The sequence below is a fragment of the Molothrus aeneus genome, chromosome Z (assembly GCF_037042795.1).
Source record: "Molothrus aeneus isolate 106 chromosome Z, BPBGC_Maene_1.0, whole genome shotgun sequence".
Taxonomy (NCBI): Eukaryota; Metazoa; Chordata; class Aves; order Passeriformes; family Icteridae; genus Molothrus; species Molothrus aeneus.
This window is the reverse complement of record NC_089680.1, coordinates 46,791,173-46,814,438: the sequence shown is the minus strand read 5'-3', so window position 1 is coordinate 46,814,438 and position 23,266 is coordinate 46,791,173. Positions and strand designations below refer to the sequence as shown.

Below are 23,266 nucleotides of genomic sequence, written 5' to 3'. Positions count from 1 at the left end.
TTTGTAGCAAGGGAGACCAACAGCATACTTGGATTCATTAAGAAGAGTTGCCAGCTCTAATGGGGGTGATAATTCCCCTCTGCTCAGCAGCAGTGAAACCACATCCTTTTCTAAGCTTCCCAGAGCAAGACTCGCATGGCCACACTGAAGCAAGTTCATGGAATGATTGTGAAGATTACGAAGGGGCTGGAACGTAATGTCTCTGATGCAGGACTCAGCGGGGATTGTTTGTGCTGGAAAAGAGAAAGCTCAGGGAAATCTTATCCTTATGTCTGTTAAAGGGAGTAAAAAAACCATGGAGCCAGACTCCATCTCCAGTTCTCATTGGTATTCAGTGAACAGATAAGAGACAACGATAGCAGAGTGAAATAAAAGCAGTCCCGTGTAAACATTAAACAGCCCACCTTTTTTACAGTGAGGCTGGATAAACAGTAGAAGAAGTTTTCCAGAGTGGTTGAGAGTTCTTCGTCCTTGAAGATATTTCACTACCTGACTTGGTCTAACTGATGCTGCTTTGAGCAAAGATGCTATGTGACATGGACTGTAGAAATGTTTTCCAGTCTTAATTTTTCTGTGATTCCTGGCATTTAATCACTACAGTGGTGATACTGCTGGATTGCTGTTTTTATCAGTGCTGACTGTGCAGCAGGTACACTGTCTGATCTGTAAGTAGGAGTTCCTGGGGTAGGAGAGCTCTCCCTCAGAAGGAAAGGCCCTCCTGGGCAGTGGCTCTGTGTTGAGCCAGCTCAGCAAAGGTGCTGGGTTTGCCAAAGAGGAGGGGGAAGAATGAACTGGAGAGCACTGCTGGAGGGGTTGCCTGGCTTCTAGTGTCATCATCCATTGCCCTTATTTTCCTGGGCTGTGTGGGTCACCCTAGAACAAGAGAGATCCCTGGACCAAGCTGTTGCTTGCTGCTTAGCAATCTCTTGCTTTTGTTGTTTTTCTGCTTTGATTGTCCTGTCTTAATTGTGAGAAAAGATCCTTTTTGAAGCTGCTGTTTGGTAAATTTCAGAGGTGCTGGTGAAATCCCTGAGTTTCTCTTGTGCTGCTCCTGTGCAAAATGGTCATCTCTGATGGTCCTTGGGGGCCATGGCTAGCAAGGTAGCAGTGCTGGCCCCATGGCACTGTTGAGAAAGGGGCCCTTTTATAACCTCTACCACCACCACAGAACATGACTGAGACCCCAGACTTACATTTTAACTTAGTGCTTTTGGGGTAACTGCCTGTGTCTGTATGGAGTCCTGGAGGAGTACTCACCAGCTGCCTTTGCAGCAGTTGAATGACCCAAAAGTTCAGGCTTTCATCTTCTTTTCAGGCAAAGTGCACGCTAGGCACATGGTTTGGTGTCTTGCCAAGGCAAAGTTCCTATATCCATCCATGGGATGGCCTGTGGTGATTGGATTTTGAGGCAAGAGGCCATGAAGTTGAGCAGGGAGATACCTATGGGCTTGTTCAAGGCTGGGCTGTTGTTGGGGGCCAGCCCAGTGCCTGTGAATGGTGCACCCAGGATAGTTGTGCAGTTTCTTCAGTAAGTGGGGCAAATGCAACCCTGCTCCACAGGGTTAGCATAGTGCCAGAGCCTCTAGTGAGCCTTGCCAGAAAGAATAAGAACAGGCTGCAGCCCCATGGCTTCCCAGAGTTATAAAGCAAGGTGGTGGGCCTGTGGAATGGGAGTTAGAAACCAGGCTGTTTCTCAGAGGGGCCCAACGTAAGTGGAAGGATGATGCAGAGGCTCTGGCTGTCTGGTTTGCTGATTTCTGAGGTTCACTGAGATTTCTTCTGGGGTTTCACAAAAGGAGAGTGAGATATCCAAGATCCATGTCTGCTGCTGAAGCCTTTCCTGAACTGCCTGCTGGCCTGCATGATTCAACAGTTACAGGCTTGGAAAGGGATACAAATGATTCTGAGGGCTGTGGATGAGCATGGGTCTCACTGACTGCTTTTTCCCCTGTCCTCTTCCTGCTCCAACAAGGTAATTTGCCATGCTGTTAGTTGCAATGAAACTGTACGAGTTGCTCAACTGGTGGCCCGACAGAGGAGTTCCAAGAAGAAAACAGTCCGGCAGGTGAACTGTCAGATGAGGCTGAAGAACACATCACCAGTCAGTTTATCAGGTAAGCCATAGGCAGCTCTAGAGGGCCTGCCTTTATGAAAGAACTGTGCAACTGCTGCACAAAATCTTGGCTGTGAGAGTGTGTCACCTACAGCCACAAGTTACAGGGTCCAAGTGGAGAGGTCTTGGGAGGATGAGTGTTCTTGGCAAGGATGCTTATATCTGAAAGCCATGATCAGAGAGAAAGCCCTTTTCAGGTGTGTATGCAAGATGTGAATGATCTTAGAAAACAAAGTCCTTGTAGGATGCTTGGCTTCACTTTCATGTGCTCCTGCTTCTGTGAGGAACACAGTTGAGATGCGGGCAAGAAATGTGGCAATGAGCCTGCATGTTCTTTAAGGCTAGCCTTGGCCTGTTGTGGGGTTGGAGGATTGAACCATTCCCTCACAGTGAGAAGGAGTCCCTGTAGCTGTGGCTGTTTCAGCAGCTCCTGTTGCTGATGCCAGTGCCACAAAAGTTCTGATGCCCATTTTCGGCTCTTTTTACCTCTTACCTTTTGCATAAGCTTCTGTAGCAGTGTTTTCCTAAAGTATGGGTCAGGTTTTCCTCACTGCTGTGCTGTTGTGACTGTCTGTGGAATTGATTCCAGGATTAAGCCCAGGCAGGACCTATTTGCTTGCAGGTTGGCAGCTTGGAACAACAGTGGGTCTCCTAGTTTGTGTGTGCTCCCCTGTTGTCTGTAATGATGCTGCTTCTTGCTTTTCTACAAGGATGCCAGTTGGGAAGCTGAACTAGTGGCTCATATCACAGTTAAATGACAGGGATTATAAAGTCAGGTTGATTCACTTTCTTGCACATCAATCCCCTTGTAAGTGTTTGAAACCTCCAAAATTGATGTGGCACATCCAGCATATAAACAGCAAGGTGACCAAGAGCTTGTTTGTCCCAGTGTGGCCTGAATGCTGGTGTGTTCCTCTGTGGGTGTAACTTAGTCACCTCTGCTGTGTGGTGGGAGTTCAGGTGCCCACAAACCAGAGTAGAGAAGAAACCCTTTGGGTGGCAGTACAGGAGGTGCCTGGGGATGTGTAGGTAGACTGGGTGGAGAAGAAGACTACTCATAGTTGCATCTGCAAACTCTTTAGGAAAACCCAAAGGAACTTTGCGGCAGCCCCGGTCTTTGAACATGCCAGAAGAAGGCAGTTCTAAGAGGCCTGTTCCTCGCCTGCCCCGAGGCAGAGAAGTGGCATGTGGAGGTGTGAAACCTGTGGTGGAGAGTGCCCGATCTGCCTTACCTTCAGCTGCTGGGAGTGGACCACCTAAAGAAATCCCCATGCAGAGGCATGTCACTGTGGTAAACAGGTCAGTGTGTGTGTGTGTGCACAAGGGGAAAATGAAGTGTGATGGACCCTTGGATACTGCCATGCAAGCAGTGTCCTTTGGGATCCAGTGGGAATCCAGGCCCCTGCCCTTGCAGCAGGTGAAGTCTGAATATGAGATGGTACCCAGGAAGGAGACAGATGATCTTTTGCCTTTTTGGGTGCTGCCATAGCTAGCCTGTGCTCTTGGCCTGTTCTCATGTTTTGGAGAAATGTGGCCAAATGTGTCACAGCAAGGGAGTGTGGAGCTGTTGCCTGGGCCCAGGAGGGAGTTATTGTGGCCAGAAAGGAGGACGAGCAGATTTGTGTGCAGGGGCAGGTGATGTGTGTGTTGAGGGTGATGGTTGTGCAGGTGGCTGTTCTTTCCCTCTTGCCTGACTCTGTGTTGCAGCGTCAGTGTTTGTGCCCCTTCTCGCCCCTTCTCGGCGTGCTGGGAGCCAGGAGCCAGCTGACCGTGTTTGGGTGAGCTGAGCTGAGGGCTGGAGCTGCAGTTCTGCTGGGCTAGCGCTACATGCTGCTTTTCAGCCCCATTTGAGCCTCTCTAATCCCGGGGGCTTAGTCAGCTGCTGCCCCATCACTTCTTTCTGTGTTGCTTTTGGCCGCCCCGGGCCATCAGCTGACGGTGGTGAGAAAGTGTTTGCTGTTGCCCATTGTGGCTGTGCTAAGTCCTCCGGAGCTGTGATTGTGGCAGTAATCCTCTGCAGGGGGAGGGCTCCGGCCCGGGCTGGGTTGGAAGTCAGCCTGGCGTTGAATGGAAATGCAGTGGCGTGCCACTTGCACGGTGGCATAGCTGTGGAGTGGCCCAGAGCAGCACAACAGCTTAATCCTGCTGTGGTTCCTGCTCTTTCTGGAAGATCCACAGAAAGCAGGCATGTCCTGCCTCACCCACCTGCATGAGTTCCATGTGCCATCCGGGGTCTGTTGTGCAGAGAAGGACCAAGCTATCCTGCTGTGACTCAGAAAGGAGTAGGAGCATCTGTGCTTGGGCCTCCCCTTTTCTGTGTGTGCAGATGAGTTGCATATTTTTAAGTGGCACTTCTCTAAAAGGCAGAGGCACTTTGCCTCAGGCAAAGCAAAAAGACCACTTAGAGTTTCCTCCAAATTAGTTACTGTAAGGAAAATACAGGAAGTACTTTATAACATTTCAAGATTCGTAATGTGTGAAATAAAATTAGGTAGATGTCACCCCTCTTCTGGGTATTCCTAATGTAGTCTGCTACATCTTGTGTTATCTTTGTTCATCTCTGGCAGTCTGTCCTGAACTCCTTTTAGGTAAGTGTTCTACCTTTCCTCCTCTTGTCTGTTTCTGCCCTGTGCTGTAGGAGAAGCTATAAGCAAAGTCTGCTTTTGCCCATCTGTTTTTGGAGGAGGAGACATCTTGTGCTTTTGTAAAGAGTGAAAATGCTATCCTGTTAGCTTGGGTACATAATGAAGGGAAACTTCAGGGAGATGCGATTCATATTCCATGTGAATACAAGGTTGTGTGTGACTGGATTAATTTGTTAATTTGTTTGAACTTGGCCAGTTTGAGGCAGGGCTGGCAAGATCCATGTGTCCTTGCTGCTGGGGACATTTTGTACCTCCTATACCATTGTAGTTGCTTGTACTTTGGGAATTGCGGGAGGGAAAGCTTCTTTGAGCCAGAAGGTCCTGACTTCAAAAAACAGTGTGCAGTGAGTGGAGTTTTGAACAGCATCCCCAGAAATCCTGGGCTGACAGCAGCCTCATAGTTATCTGGCACAGATAACTGTGCTTGAGGACACTATTCCAGCAGGGGTGTCAGTGCTTGCCTATGAGAGTGACTGGGCCTTCACAGCTCAGGTTGGCTGAGACAAGTCCTGAGGGTGACAGACTGTCTTTGCCCCACTTCCCAGTTTGGAGTGAGCTGTAATCTGTGTGCAGTTTTTGCCTTTCTGTTACCCACCCTGCCCCTCCATGTACCACATGGTAGGAAAGGACACCCATGCTCTTATGGTTGCACATAGGGATCTCTGTTCTTTTTTGTTGAACATCTGTACTGCTATGGCAGATGTGTGTTCCTTGCCTTGACACAATGTCTGCCAGTGACAGACTTCGGATGCTGACAGGTATTGGTGCTCTACCCAGTATCATGTGGTGAATCTCCTCAATGAGACTGGAAATGGTGGTTTTTTTATGACTGCCAAAGTCTATGTCCCACCTCTGTAGTGCTTTGTGATATTTTTTCAGAGATTTTTATGACCCCAGCTTCAGGGGCTTGCCCCTGTGTAGCATTTGGTGGAAAGGGAACAGGTTGTTTGTCTTCCTGGTTCTGTCACACTCACATGACAACAGGGAAACGCTGAAGGCTTTCTTGCAGATGCTGGTGCAGAGTCTGAGGCTTGTCTTTAGAGCAGCAATCTCTGAGGTTATCCTGACTATATTGCTGTGGACCCTGAGAAGCAGGGAGAGACCTTGTTGGTTAACTGCAGAGATCCTTGAGTCTGGAAGGCAGCAGCATGGATGAAAACAGGTTTGGGTGCTTGGTGACACCCTTGTTTGAAGCAGCAGGAGCCATTTGCTGCTGGCCACTACCTGGCCTTGCTGCTTAGATAGCACTGTCCAAGCACCAGAGAGCAGATTGGGGTGGCATGGGCCTCACCAAGGTAAGGCAATTGGCAGGGAAGGACATTGCTCCCCTTCGTTGTGAGGCAGTGATGTGTGGCAGTGAGACGTGACTAGCTGCTCAGCTGGAGCTATGCATGGGAACTTGGCAGGGCTGCATGGCTGCTCAGGCATTTGTGTAGGGCCAGGTTGCTGGTGTGGCTAGGAGGCCTCTTGCTGGGAGCAGGCTTCTAGCAGCTGAGGAACATGAGGCCTTGCAAGTAGCTGAGTTGTCCATAAGTGCAAACTGTAGGGAAGCATGTTGGCCTTGGCACTGTCTGACCATATCCCATCTCACTGTGGAGACGTAGGACCATCATGATCTGTGTGAGCAAGCAGCATGTCACACGATACTTGTCTGATTGCAGCACTCAAAACTGGTGATGGCTGCGCTCAAAGCCCATGCCAGCTTGGAAAGCTGGATGACAGTTTTGTTGTGGGAAACTGTTGAACCACAACAGAAAGCACAGGAAGACCCTACATAAAGTCTCTTAATACTGAGAGGATCCCAAATCCAATTAGCTTTTACATGTAGCAGAAGGGAATCATCCCTGCTCTGTTCCAGGTTCCTTTCCAGGGTGTTCACATGGCATGGCTTAAGCAGGGAATGAATATCTGCCCTCTTTCTCACTAGAACTTGCCTGCAGTTCTGGCTGGCCTACCCTGCAGTCACATCACTTGTGTCACCTGTTGTGGGGCTTAAGGTGATACAAGTGTGTATGGCACAGAGGACTAGAATACAGCTATGGATTCCTGTTGGCAGGCAGAGGTAGCAGGACAGTCTCCACTACCCATGGGGCTATTTCACAGGATTGTTTTGCTTTCTGCCTAGCAAAGATGGTAGTCTCTTTTGAGTCTGCTTCCATTAAGAGGACTTTTTTAGCTTGAGTATTTGTTCAGCTTAGAGTTGTCCATACTGGTAGGTACATGTACAAAGTGAGATCCTGAATTTCTTGTAGCATCTGCATGGGCAGCCACAGCCACCTTCTAAGAAGAGACTGCTGCTACTTAGTGTGGGCATCTGGGGTGTGCCCAGAATGCAGAGGGTTTTTCTGTAGTGCAGATGAGTGTTGTAAGAGGCTTTTCAGATACCCAGCAAGTGTCAGGTGTGAGTGGAAGTTTTGATTTTGTGTGGGTGGCTTTGCTTTTGTACTTTCTGAGTTTCATAAATGTGCTTGTAGTTGATCTGCTGCTGCCAGCACTTCTGGGCATGATTCCTGTTGTGTAAATTGCTGAGCTGGGCGGTGCCTGTCCTCATAGCTAGTGCTGTGGGACATGACTCAGAACAGAAGTATGGTCTTTGGTACAAGTGATATCCCGTAGCTGATGGAGGAACAATGGTTTCATCTAACAGGGACAGCATAAAAGCAGGGGAGACAAATTAATGTTAAATCTTTTAACATGCTTCTCAGAAGAGACATGAATGTGGGAGGTCTCTTTCTGATTCATGGATATGCTCTGATTAAAAGTCAATGTGATGACATATAGGGCTTCTTGGTCTTGACTTCCTGTTGCAACTAGCCACAGCATCAGTCTTGAACTACTGTCCTACCTTCTCAGAGTCCAGGTGAAGCTGTGAAAATCACCCTTGATGTTTCTGCAGCTGGTGAGGTTTATGGCTTGCTCCACTGTTGTCTCTGAATTCCAGAACTGGCCCTGGGCAGAGATCTTCTGCAAAACCTGCCCAGTGCATGTGCAGGGTCTGCTCTGGTCAGGAGTTGCCTGATTCAGGGCAACTTGCTGTGCTGTGGTGGAGATGTTGCCTAGTCTTTGATTTCCCTTCTCCAACTCTTGTTCCCTTTTGCTTGCAGTGTATGTAATTATTCCACAGCTGATTTTTTTTCCAGGTCTTTGTGAGCTACACAGTGCTGTGCCCTCTTCACTGTCAGGAGCTCATTTTAGTGTCTGTATTCCCAAGTAAACTCTGTATTCTTCCTCTGAAGAACACCTGCAAGCGCGACATTTGTGTGCTTTCAGTGGGAGAGATCTTCAGAGGAGAGTCTCTTAAACAATGTAACCAACAGCATCCACAAAAAGACCTTGATGCCTATGTGTTCCTAGATACTTTCCCTTTGCTAATGTCTTTTTACTGTGTTTTGTTTCTCACAATAATGAGAAAAATTAGTAAACTACCTGTTGATCTGTCCTGTTACTGCTGATCAGGTTGTCTTCCTGACAAGGACATTGTGACTACTCCTGCAGGAGGCCTTCTAGGAGTGTATGGAATGTTTGAAATGCATTTTATTTTATGTACAAGTCTTAGAAGCAAATGGAATTTTATTTAGAGAAAGAAGAGTGGTTCTAAGCAATTTTCTTTCCAATTTTAGATCTGAGAAGAGGCTGACTGTCCCACCACGGTTTCAAAAGGAGTTGCAAGTTCACCTGTCCAGAAGCTCTTCCACAGAGTCAAATGGTATGCCCATTGAGAAATGATTTGTTGTCTACTCAGAGAGGGTGTCATCTTAAAAAAAATCCATCTTATTAGTTGTTTTGAATGAAGATGGGCTTGGATGAGGAATCAAGTTCTGTGAGTGAACCTTTTCACTCTTATTTCATTGTGCTGAGGAAATGTGCGTTTGCTTGTCTGCCTCTCAGTCTTCCAGGAAAAACACTGGGCAGTAAGTGTCAAAGCAAATCACAAAGCCAGTGTGAGGAGTTTGGAAATGGGATGAATAGGCTTAACTTCACCAGTGGGGTAGGAGTCTGGTATAAGGATGAAATCCTGGCTTTCAGGACTAAGCAGCATTACTAATGTGTCTGTCCAGCAAATACTCTTCTGCCTGCATGGCTCAACAGTTGTGCAGCTGATAGGCTTGCAAAATGATGGTTGCTTTCTTTGAGACTTGTCAGCCTGATTTGTGAAGCTTCAGATCTGGTAGCAAATAGAGCCCACCAAAGGGAGAAGGGGAGTAGAGATGAGGCAGCAGGTAAGTTAGTGGTGTGAACCTCCCCCTGGAATAATGAGTGCCTAATTCCTACACACAATGTATGAAACTGCCCAGAGCAGCTGAGCAGTTGTCACTTTCCTTGCTCCACTGGAGCACTTCCTTGGATGCAGTAGCACAGAAAAGCTGCCTACTGGGTGGAGACTTTTCCTCAGGACAGATCTTGGAATGAAAGGCAAATCATTGGTCGGATTTGTACACCCATCTGAATATAGAAGAACATTCTTGGTTGTCATGCAGTATCTTTCTGGTGTTTGTACTCATAAAGAAATTATCCTGTGCCCCTCTTGGGATACTATCTTAGTGCAGTGTCTTAGCTGCAGTGGGGCTGACAGTTCTGTATTCTCTTCCAGAATCCCTTCAGAAGTAACACGTAGCAACGTCTTACGAAAATAACTACAGTGATTGAACTCATTTTAGGTAGTTACTTAATGTCTGAGATTTCCATAGTTCTTTGCCGTAGGAAGTGACTGAACCAGCCATGCTGGGCAGGAGAGCCATGTTTTAAAGTTGGTGCTATGCTGGCAGATCCCATGTTTAGTTTTTAAGTAAGGAGGTAATGATCTATCTTTCTGTTTGTAGGGCTGTGTTTACTTCAAGGCTGTAATTTTTTTTTAACAGATAGCTTGAATACATCCACTGCAGAGACACATACTGTTGCCCCTGGCTCTTCTGCTGCTGATGTCCATGAACTTCAAAGTCGCATTAAGGAGCTGCTGAGCAAGTACAGCAGTGGTGTCAGACTGTCAAAGATGCCTCAGATATATCGGGAAATGTACTGGGAGGACCTGAGCACAGAAGTGCTCTATCAGCTTGAGAACTGGCCTCATGTGTGCACAGTAAGTATTGAGCCATTTTTATGGAAGATGCCAGTATCCTATAGACTTCCGAGAGTGTTCGTTTGCCAAATGTTATTTTATGTGTACCTGCATTTCCCTTCGTGCTCTGTAGCAGTGACAGAAAACCCCCACATCCCCACCACTCCACTCCCAAATTGTAACAATGCCCTTTGAAACCCCAGAAAATCACAGTTGGCTAGACCAGTGTTTGAACAAGGAAGGTCAGCCTCCATGGTGTTGTGGAGCAAGTGCTTGAGGTTGCTGCCTTGCCACCTTTAACTGACCCCAGTACTGATAACTCAAATAGCTGACGACAGGTGATGTCCATGCCATGTTGTTCTTGGTTTGGGTTTTTTCCCCAATTGTGTTTTATGCTTTTCCTTGTTGGTGGGTTTACCTCCTCTTAAAGCTACAAGGTACCAACATCCTTTGTGAAAAGTCTGAGGTCTAACTGTATTTATCTTTCTATTGACTTTTCCAGAGGTCTTTCTCACATCTTAAGCCAAGGAATTTTGCTGTTTTGGTTAGGTTTAAGATACAATAATAGATGAAATTGAAGAGTGGTAATGCTGGCGGGAGAGATTACAGCTAAGCCCCTTTCTGCCCTCCTTCTAATGTCTGTTACCCCTTGATTACTAAGGGTGTCATTGCGTCTCTTATTAGGAGCTGATGTCTGGCTGAGTGTCCACTTAGAGGTCTGACACGAGTTGCCATCACCACAGGGTGGAGGGGCTTCAACTGCTGTACTTCTGTCTCTTCTTCTGCATTCACGGGTCATTTATGGTGTCATGCAACTTTGCATCAAGGCTTTATTTAGCTTTACTTTAACAGGCCAGTGTTAAATGGCCAGTCAGTGAAGACTTTTCATTACCTTGGTATCTGTCAAACTGTGGCACAGAAGAGTATTGAAGTAATAAGAGTTATTTGTCTTCTTGAAGTACATTTTATTGTATGTCCTACTAAGTCTTTTCTTTTGTAAAAGCATTAAATACAAAAAAAAAATTAAAAGAAAATAACTTAGTTGAATAACTGCTTTTCAGGAATAACACCATTTGTGTGCATGTATGGTATTCTCACAGATATATAAAATGTGTTTGTAACACCTTACTACAAACACTAGAAATGTATGCAGTCAGCAGCAATTTATTTTGATGGTTGATGATTGGTTCCTGTATTATCTACAGAGCAAGCTGTTATGTCTTGAATTGCTTAATTCATGCGGCAAATTTTAGTCTTTTTTGTAGCTAATGTTCCAGTCAGTCCTGTTCATCCAGGATCTTTGTTCTGTGTTCATTATCCATTTGCTTACTATCTGTTGGGTCTATCTCTTTCTTTCTAGTATGCAAATAAAGTCATTTAAGCATAAATAAGCACTGATTAAATCCATGGAAACATTGTAGTACAATAGGCACAGTACAACAGCAGTCAGAACTATCGAGTTATCTTGGCACAATCAGTCTTATTGTAGAGAACTGTTAATGAGCTTCTAAAGCCCGTCTCAGTTTACTGACTTACAAAATTGTAATTATGGCTCAGGCATAGAGAAGTTTGAATTGGGACTTCTTATATGAAAGCTACAGTACATCTCTTAAGTGTAATCAGTTCCTGGTTTAAACATATTGTCTGCAGGTGTATAGGTTTGTAGAACCTTTGAAATGCAGAAGAAAGACTACTCTCTCCAGTGAAAGTAAAGATATCTGATACCTGAATTATTTCTGTCATGTTGGTTTCTTACACGGGTAGTGTCTGCCAGGCTCAAAAACATGCTTGGTGTTTCTTTTATTATCTTCTTAAAGACGAACATATTCCTTTTGTACTTATTCTGATCAGTGTAACATAGTTACAAACCAGCAGACAGCAAACCTAATGCACTTTCAGGGTCTCCAAGCTTTTAATCTGTGTGTTGGAGAGTATCACTTCTGAATAACTTTGCGTCTCCAAAACTTCTGTTGGAAAGGTAGGAATTTTATCTAGAAGATGGTAATTTCCATGTTTTTACAACTACAGGTAATGGATATTTTTCCTATTTACTGAGTTCAAGTCTCCAAATATCGCTGTAAGTTGCAGGTTGATGATCCTGTTTTCAGTCTTCACCGTTCAGGCAGGAGGTACTGAGGCTGACTTTGTCTCCATTTGTCTGTTTCCTCCCCTCTTTAAGTCGGCTTGGTTGAGCATCTTACTTGTAGCAACATACTTCGCGCAGCTAAATGCAAAAGTACAAAGTTACCAAGTAATGGCTAGCAGTCACAGATTGTGGCCCAGCCTTCATGAGAAGTAGGGCTGACAATAAATATGCTTAGAAGTCTTTGTTGTCTAGACAGACCTCAGCCAGGAGAAGAATCTTCTTCAACAGCTCTGGCAAATCCACAGTGTTGCTGAATTGTTTGCTTTCAGCTCCAGCACTTGTGCTTTGCAAAACGTGATGACTGGTAGTGACCCTCCCACCTTCACCTTTTTTTATCAGATTTTTTTACCTTTCTGTTTGATTAATTACTTTGCCATGTGTATTTGAGCAGCTAGTGATCCCTATTTTAGATTTCCAATTCTTGTCTCATTTCTTATCCTTCTATATATTTTTGTCACAAGTTCTTTCTCACAACTTAGCAGTTTTCTTACAATTCTAAGTCAAAGTTACATAGTTTTACTGTGTTTGAGCTCAGCCTTGGATCCTTGGGATGCAGGCAGCTGAACCCCTGAGGGAGAGAGAGCATTGCAGCAGAGGTGTGAGAGGCATGTAGGCATGTAAATTAAAAAGTTCTTTTTTTTTTTTTTTTTTTTTTGTAAGTCACCCAAAAAGTAATAATACATTTGTATTTGGTACTGGCAACATGTCAAAATGGTTCCCCTTGCAGTCTAAATAGAAACCTCCTTACTGAGTTGTATGTATGTTTAAGGGACTTTTTTTTTCCCTTTACATGCTCAGCTCTCCTCAGTTGCTTGAACTCTGTGAGTGATTCAGGCGTGATGTGATGGTGATGCAGATATGGCAGTGCAAGCAAAGCCTGAACTCTTAGATCTTTTCTCAAAATTTTGCTTGAATTTCCATGGTTTTTTTCCAAAAGCTTTTAGAGAATTAGGCAGTCCTAGGACATTAGGAAATGTCCTTGCATATATGCTTAGTTGGTTTAAAGACTGGAAATGGAGAAAGCCTGAATGATTTACTTTCAGAAAGGCAGGAAGTCATGGTGGGATTCCTCAGGGGTAACACTTGGACACATGCTCTCAGAATTGTAACAAGTGAGTTGAAAAAGTATGCAAATACAAGTTCATCTGGCTAATAATACAGGGCTGTTCAGAGTTACAGGGCTCTCTGAAGAGGTATGTAGCCTCCTCATACGATGTTTCTGGCCCATAAAATTTCATTGTAATCTTGGCCGTGGACAGAAAGGACTCTCCCTACATTAAAAAAAAAAGTGGGTTTTTTTCTGCGTGGACTTTGAAGCTTGGGAAAAAGGGATCTTGGCATTTATAGTAGCTTCATGCAAATGTTGACTTAGTATGGAAAAATGCAAGTGATAAATATTTGCAAAATAAATAGGAGTATTTCAGTTGGAAGGAATCTTATCAGTGATCATCTAGTCCAGTTGCCTGACCACTTCGGGAATGACCAAAAGTTAAAACTTGTTATTAGGGGCATTATCCAAATATCTTTTGAACACTGGCAGGCTAAGGGTGTCAGCCAAGAAGCCAGTTCCAGTGTTTGGCCACGTTCTTGTTAAAGAAATGCTTCCTGAACCTCCCCTGACAGAGTCCTCTGCCTAGGAGGCTTTAGTTCCTAGTTGTCTCACTGAGTACTTGTGACTAGAAGTTATTTCCTACAAACTTCACACATTTCCCAGATTTGCTTGTCACAGCAGTACAGTGTTCACAAGTAGATGTCTGGGAGTTGCAATCTCCAGTAAGAGCAAGATACCAACCCAGAGATTTCTCCTGAGTGCCTGCTGGTAGCAGACATTACAAAGCTCCCTGGAAACCAGGGTCTCTCACCCACGTCATCACTAACGGTAAGGGCTGTGCAGTCAAACCTCCCCTTTTCATACAGTGCAACTCCTCCACATTGCCTGCCCTGCCCATCCCTCCTGGAGAGCCTGCAGCCCTCCATCCCAGCATGCCAGGTGTGGCACTTGTTCCACCAAGTCTTGCTGACACCAAAGAAATCATAGCTCTGGGAACTTACCAGTGCTTGGTGTTTATCCTGTTTGTTTCTCATACTTTGTATGTTGGTGTTCAACAAGTATTTCAGATGTGCTCCAAGATCAAGTCCAACTCTCGACCAAACACCCATTGTCAACCATAGCACTGGTTGTCAGTCCAGTCATTTATTGACTACCTCCAGGGATGGTGACTTGACCACCTCCGTTGGAAGTCTGTGCACTGCCTGACCCCCTTTTCAGTGAAGAAATTCCTCTTAATCTCCAACCTGAAGCCCCCCCACCCCAGTGCAGCTTGAGTCTGTGTTCTCTTGTCCTGTCACTGGTTAACTGGGAGAAGAGATGGACACCCACCTGGCTACAGCCTCCTTTCAGAGAGTTGCAGAGAGTGATAAAGTCACCCCTGAGGCTCCTCTTCCTCAGGCTGAAAAACTTCAGGTCTTTTAGCCACTCCTCATAGGAATTACCCTCTCCGGCTCCAACCCTTCACCTGCTCCTTTGCCCTTCTCTAGCCTTGCTCCAGCATCTGAACTTGTTTCTTGTTCATGAGGGGCCCAGAAACTGGACACACAGCTTGAGGTGTGGCCTCATCAGTTTTGAATATAGAGGGACTGCCCTGGTCCTGCTTGCCACATTATTGCTGATACAGGCCAGGATGCCATTGGCTTTCTTGTCCATCAGGTGCTGTTGACCAGCATCCCCCTTTTCCGCTGGGCAGCTTTCCAGGCACTCTGCCCAGCCTGTAGCACTGCACAGGGTTGTTGTGACCCAAGGGCAGGACCTGACACTTGGCCTTATTGAACCTCACACCTTTGGCCTTGGCCTGTCAATCCAGCCTGTCCAGATGTCTCTGCAGAGCCTTCCCGCCCTCCAGCAGGTTGACACTCCCACACAGTTTGCTGTCATCAGTGAATTCTGCTGAGAGTACGGTCGATCTCATACAGATCATCAGTAAAGATTTTAAACAGGACTGGGCCAAATACTAATTCCTGAGGAACACCACTGGTGACCAGCCCCCAGCTGGATGTGACACCATTCACCTCCACTCTCTGGGCCTGGCTGTGCAGCCAGTTTCTAACCCATCAAAGAGTGCTCCTGTCCAAACTGTGGGCTGCCAGCTTTTCCAGGAAAATGCTGTGGGAGATGGTGTCAAAGACTTTCCTCAATTCTAGGTAGACAGCATCCACAGTCTTTCCCTCACCCTCTGGGGACATCACCTGGTTGTGAAAGGACATCAGGTTGGTCAGGTGAGACCTGCCTTTCCCCAAACCCATGCTGGCTGGGTCAGATCCCTTGGTTGTCTGGCATGTACTATATGATCACACTCAAGATGATCTGTTCCATAGCCTTTGCCAGAACTAAGGTCAGGCTGACAGGCCTGTAGTTCTCCACATCTTCCTTCTAACCCTTCTTGTGGGTGGGCATCACATTAGCAAAACTGCAGTCATCAGCCTCCTCGGTTATTCAGTACTGATGATAACTGATGGAGAGCAGCTTGGCAAGTGCTTCTTCCAGGTCCCTTAGTACTCTCAGGTGAATCCCATCCTGTTCCATAGAGTTGTAAGTGTCTGAGTGGCACAGTGGGTCACTTAACAGCCAAAAATAATTTCATCTATCATCAGGACAGATGGATCCTGTCAGACCCTGTCATAACTTGTGCCTCAGAAGTTCTTCCATGTTTATAAAACCCAGAGTTTTGGTGAAAACACCAATCCTAGAGCTGGTATTTGGGTAGAATGAATAACAAGCAGACACCTTTTAATTGACAGAATGAAGGGATGTATGCATATTGATTTGATTGTGGAGTTTTCTTGTGGTAATGACTGCCTTAGTCTTTCTGCTTGTTTTCTGAAGGAACTGTTAGAAAAATAACACTACCATTCTGAATTTTGAAATTCCACTTGTGCTGGAAGAGATACATTTGCTTTTCTGCCGTTCTAGAACAAAGATGTTCTTTCCATAAAATACTCTACTGGCTCTAGCTACATACCAGATTAACTGTTACTTGTCAGAGGACAGTTTTTTGTCTCTAATCTATCATTCCTCAGTCAGGTTTCTTACTGCTTTTTAATAAACATAAAGCTAAACAATATGTAACATGTGAGTATATTCTTTAGTGACCTTAAGTGACTGTAGTTACCTTTAGTGACTGTGTTGGCTGATGCTGTGTGAAAAGACTCCTCAGAGTAGCGACCATTTTCCTGGCTGTTTACTGTGAGGAGGAGGCTTTACAGGGTAAAGCAAGGCTTAGTTTTCTTCACTTCATCTCTTGGATATCTGGTAAGGTGTTGGACAGGTCTCACAGTCCATTAGTCTTGAAAATACATTACTGGAAAAAAGTTGGAGGAATTAAGGGGGAAATTAGCATATTTTTTCACTGTTTTGGAGGTATTTTATTGGTTTGTTGTTTGGTTTTTGGTTTGATCTTTTTTTTTTAATAGTCACTACAAGTTGATGTTATCACCACAGAAAGGTAGAGAATTTTTTAGATAAGAATGAGACCTACATGAGACAACAATGAGATGTTGCTTAATTGACTAGTAGGAGGTTTTGTTTATTTTATCTTTTTTTAGCTGTATTTAGTTCTCAGATTCATATTTTACCTTTATAAATGTTGGGACTTTTTGCAGAAGGTGAAACTGAAGGCTTGGGAGAATGCCAGGATTAGATGGTAAACAAATTGACAGACTGAGACTGTTCTTTTCTGAATCCTGGGCAGTACACCATGTCTTAACAAAATAGGTACTACATACTAATGCATCATGCCACTGATGCATTAGTATGTTACTGTAACATTTTACAGTAACAGTGGTTACAGTAGGTAAGAAAAGAGATAAACATACCTAAACAGGTATGCTTAGAAAAGAGGATTGCCACAGTAGAGTTGTATTCCTTGAGAAATTTTAGTTTTATTAGGTCTTCACTCTCAGAGAAGGAATTTCTATACCACAGTTAAGCTATGTGAAGCAAAAGTGATCTTTCTAAACAGAGAAACAAACTTGAAAGAATAAAAAATCCAGCTCTAATGTACTTTGCACATGGAGGAGACAATGGAGCAGGCTATCACATCTGGTAGTACATATCAATGACAGCTCACAGTTTTACGCAAACCCTCAAAGCTGTTTCCAGTAGATGATCTCTTGAATTACAATAACTTTCTTTTGCCACCCCCACTGAAGAAATTGGTATTTACATACAGAGCCAGTAGCCATTTAGAATGGACTTCAGAGGACACAAGACATGTTACACCTAAAATGTAATTAGATGTGCTGTACGTACTTCAGCACAGAGCAGACTACAGTTGGTGTCAGCCTCACTGAGAAGATGGTGTCCTGGAATGTGTGGAAATGAGCCAGTTGAGGACAGAAGGTCCAGAATGACTTTGCTGTCCAAACATAGTGCTAGAACAGGCTGCAAATCAATATACCTGAAACTCAGTCCTGGTGGTGAGTGGTTAGACAATGCTATGAGCCACCAAATGAAGTCAGACTCCATGTTGACAGCATCTTTTCTTACTCCTGCAACCTGTGCATCTCCTGTGTGTTAAATCTTGTCCTTTTCTGACCTTGTAGGAGAACTTCAATGCATTATGAGGTAAAGGGTATTACAGCCAAAAAGAACTGCTGACAGAGTTGTCTGCTGATCCTCAGTGCTGGCATAAAGATGTGAGGAATAGGGACAGCCCTCAACAGTATGGAATTTTTAGATTGACTCAGCTGTCTTATTGCATCACAGTTTCCTCTGTAATTGTGTATTTGCAGAAGCCTGTCTTGTAAGTACAAGAAACTGGAGAACAAGTGTCTTCACTGTGATGTGCAGGGTAATGGAGTGAGAGGGCAAAGTGGATGGGCAGAAGGGGGCAATCTAAAGACACTCTTGAACTTTGCAGAGCTTACCATCCCAGCTCTGAGCACGAGCTGAACCTGAATAGAGGATATCTTGACAATAGGGATTCTTTAGTTTAACAATAAAAGGAAATAGAAAGATATACCTAGTATGATTTGCATTCTAACATTTCAGGTAAGTACAGAAGAAATGACTACCAGAGACAGAATCACAGAATCACTGAGGTGGGTAGGGACCTCATTTGATTACCTAATGCAACCTCCATGCTCATGCAGGGTCACCTGCAGTCTGTCCAGGTCTGTATCTAGTCATGTTTTTAACAATGGACATGCTGCAGCTTTTTTGGCCAACATATTCCAGTCTGTCTCAGCTTCCCAGTTGACGTGACGCTTGGCTAAAAACAAGTCTTTTGATGTGTTCTTTTGTTGTTTAGGGTAAGAAAATAGATATCAGCTTCCCATGCAAAATAATTAATTGTATATCAGACTAGAAGCTGCAAAAGCTGGAGTGGATTCCAAGGATTAGCTGTAACTGGATGATGTAAGAAGCTTCCAGATCTTTGTAAGGAAAAGCTCCTTACTGAGTGATGCCACCATATGCAGTGAGGATCTTCAGCCTTTCAAGAACACTGACCAAGTCTCTTTTTTTCCCCAGATTTGGTTGCTCTGGACACATAGTTCAGTTATAGCTTTCAGAAGCAGCTACTTGGAACAGGGAGGAGTTGAATGTTAATGTTGAAGCAGCATCTCACCATTGCCTGGGGAGACCTGTACTGTAGAGGGATGGACAAAACCAGTGGGACCTGAAGTTGTGGTGGCTGCCAGTAACAGAGAAGTGCTGTCAGCCAATGTGTAGATGTCAGGTAGTGCTGATCGAGGCCAGAAATACTCTCCTCACTGCTTTCAGCTCCAGCTTGCTAGGAGTCTTAACTTCATGTATTGTTGAGGAAAGTCAGGTAGATGAGAGCTGCCTTCACACTGAAGTGTTTGTCTAAGGTGCCTGTCACTAAAATGTTTCTGTGTACAGTCTCTGGTATGTATGCCTGTGGTGGTTGAGCTTCCATGTTGCATATTTAAATCAGATCTGAAAAACTCCTGCACCACATTTCCGAAGAATTCTTCTCAGTGGATCAGAGTGATAGTTCTAATTTGTATTTTAGAGCCGTCTTTGAGAACCTGTTGGATACTAAAAACCGTAGAGCCAAACTTCTGATGAGACTCTGTCACTGACATTAAATGCTAAACTTCCTTTGCGGGTTTTCTTTTCTTGCCTTGCAGAAGAATAGCAGAAAATAACTGCATATGCTAGTTTGAATGTAACATTGAAATTGAACAGCATCTACTCTGACTAGAAACTCTCATTTCAAGGATGTGTTTTCTCCAGTTCCTTCTTGGAAACATCCTGTTGATGCTCCAGGAGGTTACCAATTTATGACTATGACTACACACACAATTAAGTAAGGCCGGCATTGCAAAGTGGATACTTTCTTTAGTTTCTATATGTTGGTCAGTGTTTTTTTTAAATGTTGTCAAGCATATTTGTGCAAGGATTTTGTCCTGCCAATACAGGAGCATGTCTGCTTTTGTCCTTGCTATATGTGTATGCCAAAACAAGGGGACTTGCTCTTTTGCATTTCACTCAGTTGCAGTGTCAGTATTTATCTTGGGAGTATTTTTTTATTTGAAGTTTTATTATTTGAGTCTCCAGATTTCAGTTTTTAAGAGCTGCCTCTGTTATTCAAGCCCAGGAAAAAAATATTATTCTCCTGTGTAGAATGGCTTCACTCTCTGTTGCCCTGATAATTCATTCTGCCAGCTGTTGCCTCTGCTTTGTGCTGTGTAATGGAGAGATGATAAGAGGCCAGGTCATAGAATCACAGAATATTCTGAGTTATAAGGGACCCACAAGGATCATTAAACACAAGTCTTAGCCCTGTACCAGGCATCCCCAAGAATCACACTATGTGCCTGAGAGTGTTGTCCAAGTGCTTTTTGAGCTCTGTCAGGGATAGTATTCTGAGCACTTCCCTGGGGAGCCTGTTCTAGTGCTCACACCATCCTCTGGCTGAAAAAGATTTTTCCTGATATCCAAGCTAAGCCTCCCCTGACACAACTTCAGACCATTCCCTCTGGTCCTGTCACTGGTCACCAGAGTGAAGAGATCAGTGCCTGCTGCTCCTCTTCCCCTTCCCTCAAGGAAGTTGTAACTGCAACTCAGTTTCTTCTTCTCCGGGATGAACAGACCAAATTACCTCAGCCACTCCTCATATGGCCTTCACCTGAGGCCTTTTCTGCCTTCATTGTCCTTGTATGGATGGCCTCTAACAGCTCAATGCCTTTTTTCTATTGTGGCACCCAGAACAGCCCCCAGCACTCGAGGTGAGGCTGCCCCAATGCAGAGCAGAGCAGGACAATCCCCTCCCTTGCCTGGCTGTGATGCTGTGCCTGATGCCCCCCAGGACACGGGTGGCCCTTCTGGCTGCCAGGGCACTGCTGACTCACGTTCAACTTGCACTGACCAGGACCCCCAGCTCCCATTCCATGGAGCTGCTCTCCAGTCTCTTGCTCCCCAGTCTATACACACATCCAGAGTTGCCCCATCCCAAGTGCACAATCCAGCACTTCCCCTTGTTCAACTTTATACTGTTGGTGGTTGCCCAGCCCTCTAATTGATGAAGGTCAGTCTGCAAGACCTTCCTGCCTGTGAGGGAGTCAACAGCTCCTCCCAGTTTTTTATCTTCTGTGAACTTGCTTAGTACTCCTTCCCAGGGTTACTAAGTATCCAGGTCATTTATGAAGCTGTTGAAGAGCACAGGGCTGAGGATGGAGCCCTGTGGAACCCCACCAGTGACAGGTCACCAGTCTGATGTCACCCCATTCAGGGACCCATGAGCCAGTTGTTCACGCATCATGTGATGCGTTCATCCAGGTGTGGGCTGGATGTTTGTCCAGAAGGACACTGTGAGAGCCAGGATGGAAAGCTTTACTGGAACCCAAAAAGATTATATCCACTGGATCAGCTAGGTGGGTTACCTGTCTTGTCATAAAATGAAATTAAGTTTGACAAGCAGGAGTTTATCCTCATGAACCTGTGCTGGCTGTGACAAATGACTATGTCTTTCAGGTGTTTCTCAGTACCTCCCAGTATAATAATGTGCTTGCAGAGCTGGGCTGTCAGCCATACTAATGGGGAGTACCTTGAAGGTAAATCTGTAAGCTCAACAGGAAACTTGGTTGAGACATTTGTGCTTAAGAAAGGGTGTCTGTTTTGAAGTGCTGCTCACAAGTGGAGCCATTTGCTTGTTATGAGAAGTTTCTATGGCCTTGAAGGTGATGTGATTCCTGGAGATGTCCTGTGCAGGGCCAGGATTTGGACTCAGTGATTCTTGTGGGTTTCTTCTAACTCAGGATATTCTATGATTCTGTGATTCTAGTGATGTCAGCCTGTGCTTATTTATACTGAGGTAATCTGAAACAATTTACAGAAAATAGCATTTTGCTGTCTCTAAATGGTTTGTGCAGTTAGCATATACAGCCTCTTCAAAACTGAACTTCAGTGTCTAGAAAACCCCAGAGCTATTATTGGAGTTAAGAGGCTTAAAGATTTCTGAGGATCTTCTCTCCTCAGTCTGCTGCTGGTCTACTGTGTAAGGGTTTATAGTCCTGTCAGCAAAAATTTATTCAGCTGTGTTGCAGCTCTATTTAAAGAGCACTAGCCAAGAGAAGGGATACATAAAGGTAGACCTCTGCATCCAGCTTCTTCCAGGATGAACTGCTATATAGTCCAACACAGCATTCTCAAACAAATTGTTGTCTTGATAATGTTAAGTATTTTCTGGTTGTAAAGGTTTCCTTGGCTGGTCATGTAAATGAATTCCTCAGCTTTGTCCATGGACACATGGGACATCCTTATCAATTCCTCTCTATCTAGGATAAGATTATCTGCCAAAATGGCATGCTCTGATTTTTTTGTCTGTGTGCCTTGATAAACTTAGGTCTCCTGACCATGTATCAAAGCCTTTGCAAGGCTTTGATAAGTTTTTTGTTTGGTTCTATTTTTAACTGAACTCCTTTCTTCTCCTGTGGTGCAAAGGGCGCTGTAAGATTCCTCATATCAGAGGGTACAAATATAGGTGCTCTCTGTCAGGAATCATTGAAGGCATCTCGGTTCTTCTGGGTTTTACTGCCAGACATGTTTATTGTCTCTTATATTAAGCTGACTAGCAGAGATGCCCAAGAACTTTGCTTTCTTATGTCTTATCCTTGCAGAAAATATTTCTATTTTGTTTTTTCACTGATAGAGAATAATTTAGGCATGCTACCAAGAATGTGTGAGGGTTCTCTAACATGGTTAATATTTTTTTTTATATCTATGAAAATTATTTTCTTTGTGTCATGCTAATGTTCATGGAAGTTGACCAAGGCCTCTTCCCAATAATCTTTTCACAGATTGTTTTGGTGCCAGCCTAGACAATGTAATGCAGAGCAAGTGTATGGAAATGCACTTATATAGTTCATTTCCTGACTCTTAATTCAGACCATGTGGCAATTTGAGCTAAGTATGATGTGATATACATGGGACAAAATACATGATTCTAGACACAGGCCATTCTAGCAAAGGCCATTTGATTAGTTTTCAATAATAATTGTAACTCAGTATTTGTTTCTTGCTAATGTTATCTTGATAATGAGTGATATGTGTTATTCTTTTTCTGTAAGAAAATACCTGGAGTTTTGTTCATTCTGCTTTGATTGTCTGTTGCTAGGACAGAACTGCAAATAATTAGTTGGGCAAGGTTTATAAGGTTCTGATGGGTGTGGACAATAATAGGGTGGAGGTGAATGCTACCCCTGAGTAGTAGCAAGTAATTCAGCTGCTCCATGTTTTTTTCATTGATGTGCTTTTAAAAATTACTTTGATTAGAGTTGTTTCCTCTGACAAAGGAGCTCCAAAGTGGAGCTACATAAACCTTACTTTGGAACTTTGTTTTTCTTGCTTTGGAACCGATGCGAAAACATTAAGACCTTTTGTTATCTCAATTTTACATAGACTCCTGCTAAGGTATGATTAGATCAATCTAGGTTGAAACTGCAAAGCTTTAGGAAGCAGAATTTTATTGTGAGTTTGTGGCTACAGTTCTCAAACAGTACTTTCAATGTTGTGACTCTAGACTATGTGATAAGCTTATAGCAAAGGGTGGATATGTAGGGACTGGTAAAATACCTGGTTCTGAAGGAAGCTGGGGCCATGATTTAAAAGGGTCTAATCAATTTTGTTACGAAATTTATTATGAAACAGAAATTTCTTCCTTGATATCAGAACTTTTGTAAAGAAAACTAATTCCCTGAGCATGACAGCAGATAGCCTGCCTGACAGCACTGCTTGGCAAGTGTCCTCTTGTTTCTGAAGTATAGAGTCAAATCTTCTTTCCCTT

General features: G+C 44.3%; 1 protein-coding gene across 1 annotated transcript in view; it reads left to right on the top strand.

Moving 5' to 3' along the window:
* TDRD7 (tudor domain containing 7) overlaps nt 1-23,266 on the top strand; it is a 42,379-nt gene that overhangs the window by 5,568 nt on the left and 13,545 nt on the right. The window contains exons 2-5 of the mRNA XM_066569064.1: nt 1,973-2,114; nt 3,196-3,412; nt 8,379-8,464; nt 9,618-9,835. Of these exons, the coding sequence (XP_066425161.1) occupies nt 1,973-2,114; nt 3,196-3,412; nt 8,379-8,464; nt 9,618-9,835 (663 nt within the window). The remainder of the gene's footprint in view (nt 1-1,972; nt 2,115-3,195; nt 3,413-8,378; nt 8,465-9,617; nt 9,836-23,266) is intronic.